Source organism: Dermacentor albipictus, chromosome 5, assembly GCF_038994185.2.
Source record: "Dermacentor albipictus isolate Rhodes 1998 colony chromosome 5, USDA_Dalb.pri_finalv2, whole genome shotgun sequence".
Lineage (NCBI taxonomy): Eukaryota > Metazoa > Arthropoda > Arachnida > Ixodida > Ixodidae > Dermacentor > Dermacentor albipictus.
Window position 1 is genome coordinate 15,159,511 of NC_091825.1, and position 17,997 is coordinate 15,177,507.

At 47.0% G+C, this 17,997-nt stretch overlaps 1 protein-coding gene across 5 annotated transcripts in view; it reads left to right on the top strand.

Moving 5' to 3' along the window:
- LOC135906591 (globin-like) overlaps positions 1-17,997 on the top strand; it is a 138,688-nt gene that overhangs the window by 33,616 nt on the left and 87,075 nt on the right. For all 5 annotated transcript variants that reach the window (XM_065438051.1, XM_065438048.1, XM_065438049.2 and 2 more), the window contains exon 2: positions 1,450-1,687. In XM_065438051.1, the coding sequence (XP_065294123.1) occupies positions 1,450-1,687 (238 nt within the window). The remainder of the gene's footprint in view (positions 1-1,449; positions 1,688-17,997) is intronic.

The following is a 17,997-nucleotide window of genomic DNA, read 5'->3' on the forward strand; positions in this document are numbered from 1 at the left end:
AACATCTCTTTATTATCTGGACTGCTGACCAGTTGATGCTTCCAATAACTAAACCCAAGTGCTTCTGGAAGGAGCACCTTACCTGCGGGTGTCACTGGGTAAATCATTTTGCATTCCATTTGGCTGTGCTGACTGGTCTCTGGATTTTTACTGCAGTATATAGATGCCGCATCTCGTTGCGAATATTTCCTCTGGAATGTTTTTGTGCTTGGCAACCAGCAGAGTCTGAAACAGCAGAACACTTCCCTTCGTGTTACCGTGCGTATTTTCCTTTCTAATTTCATCCTTTTCTTCTAAATCTCCATGGACCTTCTTGTTTGCATTGTTTGCATCAAATTAACCGACCCTGTTTCTCTCATTTTTTTTCTGAGGACTCCTGGTTGTCTATGTACATATTCAATTACCCTGTACTTGGTCGCCAACTTTCTTGACCTGTTCCACTATTCTGTGAGCACATTTTCCAGGTAGAGATACTTGTGCACTTTAGCCGATCATTTAAATATAATCCATGTTCCTGCGTTTTCTACAGAGCTAATTTTGTTCTGCGCTTCTCTCACATCACGCGAGGGCCAGCCCATGTCAACCTGCACTGCCTCAGTTGTGGTTGTGCAGTGGGCTCCCAAAGCCAACCGACATTTTGTTAACTTCCAACCCTGAAAGGATTAAAGCATAGAATGGCATTTGTGAACGTTAGCGCTGGTTCCATTACTTCTCTTCGGATTCCCTGAACGACCTCACATTTATTGCCACCCCAAAGTTCTCTATGTTGCATTAACGCCGCTTTCCGCTTCCCCTTTATTTTCAGATTATTTGAGAGCAAATTCTCCTTCATGCTGCCTCTAACTGAATAGTGAAGTAGGGGCACGAAACCAGAACGCTCGCGAAGCCATCAGCTACCCGAGGTTCACTAGCTGAGGTCCGCTAGCCTTCTAACTTGGCGCAGATATCACCCAAGGTTGGACGCGCTCAGCCGCCGGAGCTGGAGTGGTGATGCGCGACCCTTGGCCGCTTTTCGCAGCGTGTGCGCATTTCGCGCCTTCGTCCCTTACGGTCGCGAGAAGACAACGCCGCGTCAAGTCCTTCTCGGCTCACCTTCGCAAGCTTTCGCTCGCACCTACAGCATACGATGCGCAGCCGCGATATTATCGCATTTGGACTTTACATAGAACAGCATGGTGGGGCCGACGACGACGGTGAAAATGCGCCTGGCTTGTCCCTACTATCTCAATAAAGAATGTAACTGGATGTAATTCCTTGCATACATGTCTGCTAGTAGTTAGTTTGATATTTCCGCCTTATACCGCAAAATGTGTCAGCAATAGCCGCGATCTAGTGAAGCTGCCTGCAACAGTTTTTTCCTGTAGTTCCCCAGTAAGTTAGAGAACATATAAACACTTTTCGTTTGAGTTGAAGCGAAAGTGTGGTTCATCCTGGTCACCTTGCTCACAGGTTCCGGGCGCACGGTTCCGCCGTCGGCCACCAGTTCACGGCAGTGGTGGACACGCTCGATGAACCGGATGTGATGATTGAGCTGATCCGCAAGAATGCAGTCAAGCACGCACTGAAACCCGGCGTCAAGGCCGAACATTTCGAGAGCCTGCTGCACGTGATGCTGGAAACCATGCAGACGCGCTGCCCCGAACACTTCACGCCGGACGTCGTCGTCGCGTGGACAAAGCTCTTCGACGTGAGCTGCAATGGGGGCCCGCTGAACCGAGCGGCCAGCGCTATCACTTCTTTCTGCATAGATACACGATGCTCTTGGCAATACCCTCGCTACATCAAAATTAATTTCACAAGAAATACACGTATCCTTACAATTTTCGCTAAATGAGGCCTATTGTAAGTAATATACGAAGCGGTGACAAGAACGATACATCGAGCGCGCAGCCTCGTATCGCTCGATAGAACAGTTAGCTAATAAGGTCGCGTTCAGTTCACTTACTCGCGACAGTATCTGAGCCTATGGATTGAGGTATATCGAAACAGATATGCGCACTTTCTGCGGCTGTTCTCTTACATAAATCAAGTGCCGCATGAGCCACTGAGAATATTCATGCAAGCACGCACCAGATGGCAAGCTGCTGAGAAGTGGAATCAACATTCTCTCCATTCTTCCCACCGGCGTGTTGCTCGTACATGCTTTTTAAACTGTCTTCTCGCTTTGCTCTTGGATAGTTCGAGTTGCATCTCCACATAGTAGCAGTTGCGTCACTAGCCCCAGGTATGCGCATTCGCTTTGTTGCTCGCTAACGATACGCTTGCCGTTCACCCACCTAATTTCAACGTGAACAGATTAGTTGTCGCGCCTATGTGGCGGACTATACCACCAAACCCACAATGACAGTGGTGGACAGACAGATGGCTCTATAGTGAATTGTGTTTTAGCTGTACCTCTATATTGGCCGCTAGAGCCATGCACCCCTTGAACAGTTGCATGAACAAGATGACATGGTTACCCACGGTTGAATCAAAAGCCCATAAGAGACGGAAACGGAGGATAAGCATTTAGGACAAGTGCTCACCAAACCTCAATGTTCCCTGGAGGTGAAAGCTGCACAAAAACAATGTCAAAAACGCACAAGAAGTACATCTACGATCCACAGTGCGTGCAACATGGCCTGGACAAGCTAAGGTACTAACGATATTAATGGAATTAGTTTCTGCTACGTATGACACTTCACAGTTTAACAATCTTAATGATGTATGGCTGAGGCACATGACGCCCTTTTTCTTGTTTCCGTTTTTCCCCATGCGGCTGCTATATTCAGTGTATTCATTTCCTCGTGCCTAAATATAGCACAACTGCGTTTTCATGCGGGCGCACTACTGAAGTCTTAACAATTCGCAAAGTGCGAACATGAAGCCCTATTTAAGCAGCAGTAATGTTCCTGCGAAATGATTTTCAAATAGCTACCCTGCTTATTAACATAATTGCCCACAAGACGTAGTTTAATACGTTTGAAGCTGGCGTTTGTCTGGTCCACCCATTTGTCCCATGTTTTCGCCTGCTTGAGTGTACACCATGAACCTTCTAGGAACAACTTCCCCTATTCGTCACAATGAACGATAAGCACTCGGAACATTTGATTTCGCTAACTGCCTTTGAGCTGTGGGACAAAATAGCGCTGTGCAAATTAACCAACTGTGTGTGCTTAGGCCAAGTGTTCGAAAGAAAAAAAAAACAAATGCGCAACACAGTGGAACGTCGCCTCTAGAATGCATGGTGGTCCAACCACTAGCCCTGATTATTATTAGTATTGTTATTAATATTATTCGTAGTAGTAGTAGTAGTAGTAGTAGTAGTAGTAGTAGTAGTAGTAGTATTAGTAGTAGTAGTAGTATTCATTGGAATCTCCCTTGCAACCTGTCGGGGGCAAATAGTCACCTAGTCTGCTTGAGTTGATCAGGTACACCATACAAGCTTTCCATTCTATTATTTTTGTCTGCATCTCCTAAATCTCTTTTTTTCTGTTTCTCAAAACTTATAGGCCTTGTACTGTTTAGTATGCCTGTAACGGACCGGGTCGTCCCAATTCTTACCCTGTTTACTTTTTCAGTTAGTATACTAAACGTATCTTGCTTATCACGACTGCCGACCGGTTGATGCTTCCGTACACTTTAAATTGAAGCGCTTCTGTAAGGTCTACTTTACCTATGTGTCGGAATGGCTCAATCGCTCGCATTCCATTAGGATGTGCTGAGTGCGTTCACGATTTTCGCTGCAGTACACATGTCTTATCTTCTTGCTGATATTTGTCCGCTGTGTTCGTGTCCTTAGGCAGCCAGCTCAAGCCTCAAATATCAAGGCACGGCCATTTTTGTTACTGTAAATATTAACCTTCCAATTTCTTAGACAAATTGGAGTGGTGTCCACTCGCGAGTGACGTCACAGCCTGGACGCCACATGCTCCAGCTCGCTGGCTTCGTTGATGCTAGGGACTAAGTACGTGCTGGCTATGCTTTCTGAAGCATGTTTCGACTGCTTTCTGTTCTCAAGCCTGGAGTACAGTTCGATTTTTCTGGAAATGGTGTGACCGGTAAAAAATTTAAGTTTAATACTCGAAGCTTCGAAGATTCGGAGGCGACGGCTGATCTGTCAGTATTGAGTTATGTCGTCAGTGTCAATAAATTATTGTTTAAAAAACTTGCCTGCAAAATCAGCGTGTAAAAATGTGCGCTATATTTTCGTGATAACGTGAAGATTTCCCTTATTACTTAGGCTCTGCATTTAGCACAAGAAAAGCAACCATGCCATTAGGTGTGAACATCTTAAATGCGCATAAAAAGCGGATACTGCTTGCAAACATTCCATAGAGCTTCTGTAGGTCTGATGAGTTGTTCTACTCAAATGTAGGCACTACATTCATGCGCAAAAGACTTAGGCACACATTTTCTACGAAACAACTTGTTATAGTTGTCTCCGTTCTTGACTACAGCTACTCGGAAAAGCCAATATTGGTGAGCTCTCTTTGTGCGACTGCGCATCATATTGCCACATGGTGTGGGGCAGCAAGAGACTGAAGAAGAGGAGAACGAGGTTCGTCTCGGCATCGCGCGTCGCCGCTTGCGTTTTTGTAAAGTGCAACTGCCTGTATATGATTCAGCTTGTATACCCCAGCAGGGTATACGCGACAATTTGGTGGATTTGCGGGGTACGCTCAACTTATGCAAAAGACCCCACTGGGCAGCAAGAACCTGGCCCCACAGTTGGTGTTGACTCCAGTTCACAGCACAAGCCGACGAATCCGAGACCTCGCCCAGAGTTTGGAAACCTGCAGGAAGAAGTGATGATTGCGACCACTGCGACTTCTGCGGAACGGGTGACACCAACTTACCTAACGCTGCTGAACCCCCAAGTGCCGACGGCTTTTCATGGCGACACATTTGAAGACGTGGAAGACAGGCTGGTGGAGTTCGAGCGCGTGGCTGCGTTTAACGAGTGGGATTACAACGCCAAACTCAGGAACGTCTACTTCAGCCTCTAGGATGGTGCTCGCACGTGGTTTATGAACCGCGAAAGTGCCCTGTCATCCCGGCCTGAGTTCCAGCGCAAGCTGCTGGAGACTTACTCCAGCCCCGATCGCCGAGAAAAAGCGGAACGGGCCCTTCAGTCACGCGTCCAAAAGCACAACGAGAGCGTCACGATGTACGTGGAGGACATGACGCGTCTCTTTCAGCGTGCCGATCTGAGCATGTCGGAAGAGAAGAAGGTGCGTCATCTGATGAGAGGCGTAAGGAGCAGCTCGTTGGCGGTCTTGTTCGGGATACGCCCAAGACTGTTGCGGAGTTCCTCACCGAAGGCACCGCGATGGAGAAGACCTTTCAGCAACGGTCGAACTTGTACAACCGACAAGTAATTGCCGCCTGCACTCCGGATACGTGTGCGTGTGTGAAGTGATTTTAGGAAAGGAAACGGAAGAGATTAGTGCAGCGCCGTAACTGTCTCTCACAGGAGGACACCTCAACAGCACTGCACGGGGAAGGGGGAATGGGAAGAAAAAGATGAAGGAGAGAAAGACGGGACGAACGTGGCAAGGGGAAAAAAATGTGAGTGCGGGGCTCAGAGCCGCGCTCTCAAGTGCGCCGATTGCAGTAGTCTAGCAGTGCCGAAAGAGCGTGCTTCACGATGAAGAGAGTGGTTTCCGGCGACTGCGCTCAGCAGCTGCCTCGCTCGCGGACGTCGTGGCTACGCTCGAGCACGCAGCAAGTCGCCAAGAAGCCGGATATCTCGTGCTGCTCGATGTGCAAGGCGCATTTAATGGTCTCCCTCACACCACCATCATGCAAGCCCTCCGTGAGCTGCGTGTCACCGGCCGCCTCTTTGACTACATCGCGGCCTTCCTCAGTGACCGCACGCTCAGAGTGCGAGTTGGCGACACGCTCAGTGCCCATTGCAGCGTGACCTCCGGGGTTCCCCAGGGCAGCGTGATCAGCACTCCGGATACGCCGGTAGGCTTAGGGTGCGACATCGCCTTGCTTTGCGAACTGATTCGCTCAGTGGTTCGCGACGAGCTGCAGAAGTACCCCGGCACGTCGCCACCTCCAGTCAGCGCCCTCGCCAGCGTCGTACGCAACGAAGTACAACAGGCACTGCAGGCATCTCTTTCCAGCAGTGAAGCACCACCTCTGCCGAGCGAGTTCCGGCGCAAGACGTACGCAGAAACATTACTGACCCCCGCCCAAGATTTCGCACCTACTTATGCGCCGCCGCCAGTCGCGTTGCAATCGGCGCAAGCCGCTCTGACGCCTCCGCTACCGTACTTCGACGGCCGCCGAACACACGCGAGGAAATCAGAGGTTCGGCGAGCACCTGATCGACGACCGCTGTGCTACCACTGCGGCGAAGCTGGTCATGTGTATCGGGAGTGCCCCTACCGACGACTCGGACTGCGGGGCTTTTCCATCGATTCACCTCGACCTAGGTTCGGCCAAAGACCACCCGACATCGCGGAATTCCTCGAACAGCAGCGCAGACAGGGCCCATCGCAGCGGCAGTCACACTCACCCTCACCGCGGCGATATTTCCCTGCTTGCGATACCACCTCGAGGACGCCGCAAGGGCGATCACCAAGTCCACGCCGTGAAAACTGACGTCAGCGACCTTCCGAGGCGGGGCCGCTGATACTCGATGCGCTCAACACCTCGTACCGTGCCGACCGCAGAATAACGAAAACACGATGACGCCAGAACCAGTTTCCTGGAACAAGATTTCACTGGACATACCTGTGTTGATCGACGGCAAAACAGTGAGTGCGCTTATAGATACCGGCGCCGATTACTCTATTCTTAATGGAAAACTGGCGAGCGTTCTGAAAAAAGTTACGTCGCCCTGGAACGGGGCACCAGTTCGTACGGCAGGTGGCCACGTCATCGCACCGCTTGGCCTATGCACGGCGAGAGTAGAAATTCGCGGTGCTGCTTTTCTCGCCACTTGTCTGGTTCTACGCGAGTGTTCCCGCGATTTAATCCTTGGGATGGACTTTCTCCGGGAATATGGCGCCAATATTGACCTCCGCGAGCGCTGCGTCACTTTCTCGACACAAAGGGCAACACAGACCGACGCCATTGTACACAGATCCGCACTTCGCGTTTCGGACGAGAGCATCACGATATCGCCGCGTGCGAATGTTATGTTCCGGTCAAGTCCGACGAACTAGAAGACGGTGAAGCCATTGTCGAAGGCAACATTTCTATGTTGCTGGCACAAGGTATTTGTGTAGCGCGAAGCCTTGTGGAACTTCGTGAAAGCCAGACAACGGTCCTCGTTACCAACTTTATCTTTGAACATCGGCACATTTTTCGTGGCACTGCCATCGCCTACGCCGAACCATCAACGGACATCGTCGAGTGCTTCGCTTCTGAGGTGGACACAGACGATGGTTCGCTCCGAGACATCACTGTAAACTCCGAGCTTACGGATGACTAAAAGAGCGCACTTCAGGAACTCTTGAACGAATTCAGCGCGTGCTTCGCTCGGGCTACTAAGGTGGGCCAAACGCCAATCACGAAGCACCGAATAACGACATCCGCCGACGCACGTCCCATCAAACAACAGCCTTATCGTGTCTCGCCGAAAGAACGTGAGGCAATTCAAGCCCAAGTCAAGGAGATGCTAGATGATGGTGTTCTGGTCAAGAAAAAAGACGGAACAATTAGTTTCTGTGTTGATTATCGATGCCTCAACGATGTTACCAAGAAGGACGTGTACCCACTACCACGTATCGATGACTCTTTAGACAGGTTGCGGCGAGCTAAGTATTTTTCGTCTCTCGATCTAAAGAGCGGTTACTGGCAAACTGAGGTCGATGAACGAGACCGCGAAAAAACTGCTTTCGTCACTCCAGATTGCCTTCACGAATTTAGAGTACTTCCTTTCGGTCTCTGTTCGGCCCCAGCAACTTTCCAGCGAGTGATGGACACCGTTCTCGCTGGTCTGAAGTGGCAAAGGTGCCTCGTCTACCTCGACGATGTGGTTGTTTTTTCGGCGACATTTGACGACCACTTGAAACGACTGCGGCGAGTTCTCGAAGCCATACGATCGGCTAACCTCACCCTTAAGCCTCAGAAGTGTCATTTCGGCTACAAGGAGCTGATGTTTCTCGGACACGTGGTCAGCGCAGAAGGCGTTAGCCCCGATCCCGCGAAAACTGCCGCTGTAGCCTCGTTTCCAACACCGACTGACAAGAAGGGTGTACGACGCTTCCTGGGCCTTTGCGCATACTACCGGCATTTCATCGAAAATTTTTCAAAGATGGCGGAGCCGCTGACTCGCCTCACGAGGGACGATGTATCGTTCGTCTGGTCCTCAGAGCACGAGACTGCTTTCACCGAGCTTCGACAGCGTCTGGTGTCAGCACCAGTTTTGGCCCACTTTGACGAGGAGGCGGACACGGAAGTTCACACAGACGCCAGTAACGTTGGTCTTGGTGCGGTCCTTGTAGAACGGCAGGAAGGTATTGAAAGAGTGATCGCCTACGCAAGTCGCACACTATCGCGTGCAGAGACCAACTTCACCACCACGGAGAAAGAGTGTCTTGCCGTCATATGGGCGCTGGCCAGATTTCGACCTTACCTTTACGGCCGCCCATTCAAAGCTGTAACTGACCACCACTCGTTATGCAGGCTTGCAAATCTCCGGGACCCTTCTTGACGATTGGCACGGTGGAGTCTACGTTTGCAGGAGTACGACGTGACCATCGTGTACAAGTCGGGCCGCATACACGACGACGCTGACGCACTCTCGCGCGCCCCTATCGACACTACCGACCACGACATTGAGGACGACGGCGCTTTCCTTGGGGCCGTAAGCGTTACTGATGTGTCCACACGGCAGCGCGCAGACGACGCACTACGGCCTATATTCGAACATCTGGAAGGACGAAACCCAACAATACCCCGGCCATCGTTCGAGGATTGTCATCTTTTTGTTTACGACATGGCGTCTTATACAAGAAGAACTCCGCTGCCACCAACATGACCTACCTTTTAGTCGTTCCAGCCGACCTCCGTGCCGAAGTTTTGTTCATGACGAGCCTCCGTCTGGCCATTTGGGCTTTGCGCGAACGCTTGACAGAGTGCGCAAATCCTACTACTGGCCGAGACTTGCCGAGTGTGTCAAGCGGTACGTCCAAGCCTGCCGTGAATGCCAGCGCCGAATGTCGCCAGCTGTGAAGCCTGCGGGATTGCTGAATCCAATTGACCCACCTGGCAAACCTTTCGACCAGGTCGGCATGGATCTTCTGGGCCCGTTTGCATTGTCATCTTCTGGCAACAGGTGGATAATCGTCACCACAGACTATTTAACGCGATATGCTGAGACAAAGGCGCTGCCTCGAGGCACAGCTTCCGAGGTTGCCCAGTTTTTCATACAGAGCATCGTCCTATCGCATGGCGCCCCATCGCACGTCATCACAGACCGAGGCAAAGCCTTTACAGCACAGCTCACTGAAGACGTTTTTAAACTCAGCTGCACGACCCATCGAAGGACAACTGCCTATCATCCACAGACAAACGGCTTGACCGAACGACTGAACAAAACGATTACTGACATGCTGTCTATGTACTTAGACGTACAGCACAAGACGTGGGACGAGATACTCCCTTACGTAACGTTTGCCTATAATACTGCTACGCAAGAAACAAGACGCTTCACGCCGTTTTACCTCGTTTACGGCCGTGAAGTGCAGACTATGTTAGAAGCAATGCTGCCGTGCGACAACATCGATCATCTCGACCTCGCCCAAGATGCCAAACTTTTCGTACAACGAGAGCAAGAAGCCCATCAGCTTGCCCGAGTGCACATAAAGCAACAACAGAGCATCGATGCTCACCGTTACAATCTCCGCCATCGACATGTCGAGTTCCAACCTGGTGATCAAGTTTGGGTCTGGACTCCCGTGCGCCGAAAAGGACTATCCGAGAAGCTTTTGAGTCGCTACTTCGGACCTTACAGAGTGTTGCAGCGAATTAGTGACGTGAACTACGAAGTCCTTCCTGACGGAAGTCAGCCTCCCCGACGTCGACAACCGCAATCTGAGATTGTGCACGTTGTGCGGTTGAAACCGCACTATAGCCCCTAATATTCGACGGTTTCAGCTGCTTCAATTAGTTTTGTGGTTGCTCGTCCATCAGTGCCTTGTGACTATATCGCACAGCACAGTGATTGTGACTGTAGCCTATGTGTTCGTCCTAAACCATCTCGGCGCTCTCAGGTCAAGGCTATGCATGCTTTCCTTCTCTTTTCTTTTTTTTTGGAAGAGGGGGTAATGCCACATGGTGTGGCGCAGCAAGAGACTGAAGAAGAGGAGAACGAGGTTCGTCTCGGCATCGCGCGTCGCCACTTGCGTTTTTGTAAAGTGCAACTGCCTGTGTCTGATTCAGCTTGTATACCCCAGCAGGGTATACGCGACATTATATTGTATATAGTTGACAAATACCTGGATATAAATCGTCTCGAATGAAAGCGTGGGGAAGAGCAAGCTTTAGCTGGGGTCCTAAGTCCAATTTCCCTAATAAAATACAGTTAAAGTTGGAAATGCTTTCATGAGACCTCTGAACCTAGGTAAATTAAGTTTAATTTGACAAAGCGAAATTCAAGAAACTCTAGAGCGTGTGATATGACCACTATAAGCTACGTTTCTCAGTATCCCGACATAGCTGTATACAGTTTGTAACAGGTCTATATATTGTGGAAAGGGGAGTGGGGTCGTGGTAACTGCAATGAGCGATAACATTTTCGCGTTCCTGGTCCGGCTAAAAGTGTTGCCAATAATTACTCAGCCGTGGTCTTTACTACCTATTTTCAGGTGTCAGTAAACGTTCCAACTTGGTTTCGACAACATCCTCGGTCTACTGCATGAGAAATTTTGTTCATTTTCTGCGAAGATAAGGGGCACGTTATTGCGAATATGTAAGTAAACTTCAAAGGCTGGGAACTAATTATGACATTTGCAGTAAATTACGCATGAAGTGACACGGAGCGTTATGAATCTGTTTATCGAACAGAGAATTTATCCCGTTGCCCTGGAAGAACTGTGAACTCAACAGATATCGAATGTAGCGGCAATTGAGTGGGTAGCGTGTGTCAGGGAGGCAGGATGCCATTGTAAACGTTATAGCGTATCCGTGTTATAGCGTTATAGTGTATAGTGTATAGTGTATAGTGTTACGAAAAGAGTTCTACTCAAATTGAGGACGACGCAACGAGCTATGGAAAGAAGAATGATAGATGTAACGTTAAGGGATAAGAAAAGGGCAGATTGGGTCAGGGAACAAACGCGAGTTAATGACATCTTAGTTGAAATCAAGAAAAAGAAATGGGCATGGGCAGGACATGTAACGAGGAGAGAAGATAACCGATGGTCATTAAGGGTTACGGACTGGATCCCAAGGGAAGGGAAGCGTAGCAGGGAGCGGCAGAAAGTTAGGTGGGCGGATGAGATTAAGAAGTTTGCAGGGACGGCGTGGCCACGATTAGTACATGACCGGGGTTGTTGGAGAAGTATGGGAGAGGCCTTTGCCCTGCAGTGGGCGTAACCAGGCTGATGATGATGATGATGAATGATGAATAGTGTATCAACATGCGTGTTGGTGAATTACTTTTTTTTTAATTCCCACCAAGAAGTGTTCCAAATCATCACATGCGGGCAAGTTTTCAAGCGTGACAGTCATATATATACGCGCAACATTTTAGAGTATGCGACATAATTACAAGAAATTGAAACCTATTGCAACTGTTCGAAAGAAACACCTTCACTAGAAATTGGTTTCTAATTCTCCAAGGTGGCAAACATCAGCGGTCTTTTTTACAGCGAAGCTGTAAGCCTCTAGTTCGTCGGCACTTTTCGTGTCATCATCCATGGGCGAAAATGTGGGCCGATCGCCGATGTTGTGCAATACCGGGCCCAGCCGCGGAGGAGGTGAAGCAGGCTTCAAGCACTCGGCAAAGTGAAGTGAAAAGTGTATACATTCTTTGGAATCATGCATGCAACATACAGAACGGCATTCGTTTAAATAACGAACAACCTGAAAACAAGTATCCGGACCACATAATCGATGATTAGGTACTCCTGATAGAAATGCAAGTACGTATCGCTCCCCACATAAGTTTCACGGTAGAGATTACTACGGCGCAAGCGGCCAGCGACATCGTCATGCGACGTGGGGAGTGACGTCACTGGTCTTTGGTGCAAAAAATAACACTGGTTTCATTGTTGTTGCAGTACTGTTATGGGTAGGCGACGCATAGTTAGCACTCCCGAGAAGCAGCTCAATAGGAGGAACGGCAGAGGGACAAACGGCAATACGGCCAAAGGCGGCATGCTATCGAAATTACCATTACTCCCGTTATTACCATTACTCTAAATCACCATTACTATCATTACTCTAAAGCAATAAAGCATTGCATACCCTCCTCAGCAGCTGTAGTTGTGGTTTTCAACAGCTTCGTTGTACATCCACTTTGGCAATGCCTGGATGTGGCAATTCAGTTATCTTCTTCTGAATACTGCAGGTAATTTATGTTGATTGTACTTCATTGTGCATAACCTCGACACATACTATTATCTAAACTAGCGATACCTTTACGCTGTTGACTTAACCACCAAGTACAATTACTTGTTAAATTATTAAAATTGTTTGTAGCAAATACGCATTATTTATGTGCGCTGTACTGCATGCTACTGGGCGGGATCAGGGATATCTTTCAGGCACTCATCTGCTTTCATTCCTGCATCATCTTGCCATTTCACGCAGTTGCAAGAAATAAATGAGAATATAAATAATGCTTCGGGTCGCGTGGTTCACGACGTGTTAAAGATAAATAGATCTATGTCTGGTAAATATATATATAACTGACTGAAGCATTTCCAGGAAATTTCACTTATTGTAATAGTGTGAGAAGCCAACCAACTAAGATGCCAAGGACAACATAGGGAAAATTACTTATGCTTACTAATTGAATTATGGAAACGATAAATTAATGGCAATGAAAGTGAATGAAAAAACAACTTGCCGCAGGTGGGGAACGATCCCACGTCTTCGCATTACGCCGGTGATGCTCTAACCAATTGAGCTGCCGCGGTGCCGTTTCCCCATCCATTTTCTTGCGTATTTATATTTCACTATTACAAGTAACCTTGGCAGTGTTCGCTAGTGCAACCACGCAGAAACTTTGCCCACGGATGTAGACCATGCTTTCTTGCTTTCTTGAGCATGCTTTGTATATATATATATATATATATATATATATATATATATATATATATATATATAGAGAGAGAGAGAGAGAGAGAGAGAGAGAACGCAGAAACTTTGGCCACGGATGTAGACCATTCTTTCTGCCGCAGGTGTCGCGGTACGTGATCTTTTTGGGTCAAGGCAACTGCTCCAATATGCAGTATGTCTTGTAATAGTCATTCGTTGTGTATATATATATATATATATATATATATATATATATATATATATATATATATATATATATATATATATACATATATATATATATATATATATAGAGAGAGAGAGAGAGAGAGATCGGTTGCGGTTGGCCCCTCCCTCCCCACCTCGCGAAATAGCTGGCATGCCACTAAACTCGTGCTCGCGCGTTCCCTCAAACAGTGGACCGGCCTCTACATACTATACTACATACTACAGACGACAAACACTATTCTAAGGCAGGCCACTTTCTCGAAGCGCGACTGAGCCTCTATACTACACACGCCTATCAATTGCAGCAAAACTGCTGGTTCTCGGTCGCTCGGCTTGTACGCGTGGCGATTCATCCATCCCCGATTCGCCCTCGTCGGCGAAAGCTGTTTGCGTGCTATTTTTTGCATTCTGTTTTTGTTAAGCGCACTCTGTGTCACCGCGGCAATTTCGAATCTCAAAGGTCCGTTCAACACGTGGTGTAAAAGCTGCGAATTAAAGGCGATGTCCTGAATTGCTGGGGTTGTGAGGTGGTGCATTGTAGAAATGTGGGCGGATTCTATATGCAGAATCTAAAAAAAGAACAAAAGCCCACCCTGAAGGTTGCAAGATTGCAAAATTGAGACACTCTGATGCTCCTCGTGCTCTCTTGATGCGAGGGGTGACGCAGTTTAGTGCCCTGCACGGTGACGGCCACATTCTCACTGGCAACTCACTAATGAATACCTTCTCATTGACAAAATTCAGCTGGACGTTGAATCGCCTTTCTAGATTTTTTGTTAGTTATAACTACATAAGGCAAACAGAAAATGAAGCGCAGAGGACGGCCGCCGCGTAGCTCAGTGGCAAACACGCACAAGGCATGTCCGCGGCTCCCACTGGCGGCTGGTTCTCTTCTCATCCGCTTTCAAGTTCTCTCTGAACATTTCAATTAAGCATAGTTTATTAAGCATAGTTTATTCGTCCTGTGCATTCTCCGACATCATCGCATGTTCGCTCGAGTTAGGTAGTAGTAAGAAGCAATCTTCGAAGAGAGCGGCTCCATTACATACATGTCAGCAATGCAATCACACACGTGCGCTTCTTAGTAATTGTCGCCGCCAGGCATGCATGATCTGGTGGCCACAACCGGCAGCCGTACGGCCACCCACGAAACGGCGGCATCTTAATATTCAATTTTTTTTCTTTTTTGCCTTCACTAAATAAAGTTTGTACCACCGCCACCTTAGTATTTTATGCACATGTAGCTGCTGGATGTGCTGAATTGTATTCTGAGCGAATAATACTGCAGAATTCGACATGAAATTTACTTATATATTTATATGTACATACTGCAGCCCGATCGGGCTACTGCAGGAGTAGGTGTGAAAGGCAAACAAATAAAAATATTAAGTAATACAGGCAATACTACAAACCAATACAAACCAAAACTATTCAATTGCCGCCAAGAATAAGTTTAAAGGAAGAGAACGAGTAGGACCAGGCAAGGAATTCCAGTACTCGATTACACGGGGAAATAAACTATTTAAAAGTGTCCGCATGGGCAAAATAAGGTGCGATGTTTAGGTGATGGTGACTTCTAGTATTAGATGATTTTGCAGCAGTTTGGTAATTGTCTGAAGATATACGGCAGGAAGAATGAATAATGCAATGCAAAAACTTCAGTGATTCCGTGCGTCGGCGATCTGAGAGTGGTTGTAAGACTAAGGGTGAAAGCGCAGTATACGGTGCAAAATCCCTATCGTACCTACGGCATATGAAGCGGATCGCTTTCTTTTGGACGGCCTCAATCTCATTAATGTCGCACTGTTCGTGTGGATTCCAGACGGGAGAAGCACATTCTAGTACAGGCCGGATTAGTGATTTATACATCAGTAGTTTAGTATCCCTTGGGGCTGTGGTCAATGTGCGGCGCAGATAGCCTAACTTTTGCAGTGCTTTTGAGGTTATTAAATCTATGTGCTTCGACCAAGACATACTGGGTGTGAAAACAAGACCAATGTATTTACATTCACTAACGCTCTGAATTGGAGCATTATTAACTTTGTAAGTAGAGCGGAAGGGGTCGTTTTATTAGTGAAAGTCATAACAATAGTTTTACGGATGGTAATTGTCATTTGCGAGGTATCGCACCAAGAGCTAAAATTAGTAAATGATTTTTGAAGCAGCAAATGGTCATCAAAGGAGGAAATTTTATGATATAATACACAGTCATCAGCATACAAACGCATATTTGAGGTTATGTGACGAGGCAAATAATTTATAAAGATAAAAAAAAAGCAACGGACACAGCACGGAAGCCTGTGGCACTCCTGAAGGCGCCTCTGTCACCCTGGAGTTAGCTCTGTTAAAGGAAACAAATTGAGATCGATTGGAAAGAAAACTAGAAATCTAGCTGAGAATGCAGGGATTGTTAAGGATGGCGTCAAGTTTATACATCAATTTTGAATGAATCACTGTAATAAATGCCTTTGAAAAGTCAATGAAGATTGCGTCAATTTGGTTGCCCGTGTCGAGGTTAATACAAATGTCATGTGTAAATTCACTTAGCTGTGTTAATGTGCAAAACCCACGTCTGAAGCCGTGCTGGACATTAGTTAGTAATTTATGTGACTCAAGGTATTCCCTAATGTGTTTGTAAATAATATGCTCTAACATTTTACACGGATGAGAGGATACAGAAATTGGTCCATAATTAGATAAAAGGTGCTTGTCACCGGTCTTGAATAAAGGAAGAACTTGAGCCATTTTCCAGGATGAGGGTACCGTAGAGGATGCCAGGGACTTGCGAAATATGACAGTGAGGTAGTGACAGGTCCATAATGAGTACTGTACCAAAAACAAGTTCTGAATGCCATCTGGCCCAGCAGACGTCTTAATATCGAGTTTCAATATTAAGTTCAACACAGCTTCTTCGGTAATGTTAATGCTATTGATGGGTACGTCACTACGAGGAATGGTGTCTGGTTGCATGACGTTGTTGTCACGACTGAAAACGGACTGGAAATACTCAATAGATGCGTTTGATACATGAAATGGATCATTGGTAGAACCATTGTTAATCACCCTAGTAGTAGCCGTTGTATCACGTGGCAAAACAGATGACCAAAATTTACGCGGGTTGGTTTTTAGTAGGCCCTGCAGCTGCACACTGAACAAAAAATCCTTAGCGCAGGTAATTTTCAGTCTAAGCTCCTCTTTTGCTTTAATGAAACTCATCAAGGCTGCGTGATTGTTTGAGCGCCTCTTACACCTTAGTCTATTAACACGACGTGTCAGATGTAATATATCTCCCGTCATCCGGGGAATTTTCCCATTTTTCTTCTTCGTTTTGAAAGGAATAAAACACTGAATACTTCTTAACCTAGCATTCGATATAAGTTACCCATGCGTTAACACCACAAGTAGTACTTAGTGCAGCAAATTCTTCAAAACCATCAGACAGAGCGTCTATTATTGAAACATCATTAGCGCGAATAAAATCAGGAAATGTAGAGGAAACAAAATTTTGATTAGTTACCAAGAAATTTAAGGAGACAAGAACGGCCTGGTGATTCGAAATTCCCTGAATGACATCACTTCTATAACCCTTCGCAACAATGTTAGAACCAACGAAAACCAAATCGAGCAGAGCACCGCATTGTGTAGGTTTATTGGTAATCTGGACAAGGTCGGATAAAAGAGAAAAGGCAACTAGTTCTCTGTTTATGGAAGTGTCTTTCACAAGTGTTAATGCAGGCCAATGAATGCCGGGGGCATTAAAATCAACCATGCAAATTAGTTTACCCGTATTCAGCTCCTGCTCGTTAATATAGCGACTAAGAGTTAGAAAATGGTCGACAGAGGAACTTGGTGGACGGTAAACAATGCCTATCACGACATGTGCTTTGTCTTGATAAAGTTTACATCAGAATGATTCTATGTAACCTAGTGGTACAATCGTGAAAACTTGAGATCCCACCGAAAAAGCAGTGCAACGCCGGCACCTTTAGAGTAACGCCGATATGCGCAAACCGCAACGTAGCCAGGAGGAGTGAACTCAGAGTCTAGTATATCATTATGCAGCCAAGTCTGTGTGATACCAACCCCATGAGGCGAGTGTGCAGAAGTTAAAGACAAAAAGTTCTGCGAACTTGTTAGTTATGCTCCTAGCATTGAGGTTTAAAATTGACAGGTTACAATTGGAATCAGGAGGCAGTCAGTCAGTAGAAGTGGAATGTAGTGACTGAGAAGGTTTAACTGCAGCCGACGAATGAGGCGGTGTGGACCAAGAGGTTCTGTTAATGAAGGGTTTCGGGTCGCTGATAAGGGCATTCGACACGTCATCCCAACTGTAGCGCACTTTGTCCATAAAAACGTAATCATAGCGTAGCTTGACAACAGATCCCTGTCTCCGAAAAAGTTCTGAGAAATCCCAAATTTTTTTCCGGACTGCACGAACGCTGGCTGAAAAATCCTCAGTGATGTAATATTGCGATCCTTTAAGCTTCGAGACGTTTTTCATCACCGCAGACTTTTCCCGAAAATCGAGCAGTTTAAAAGTAACTGGGCGTGTACGTTTTCTGC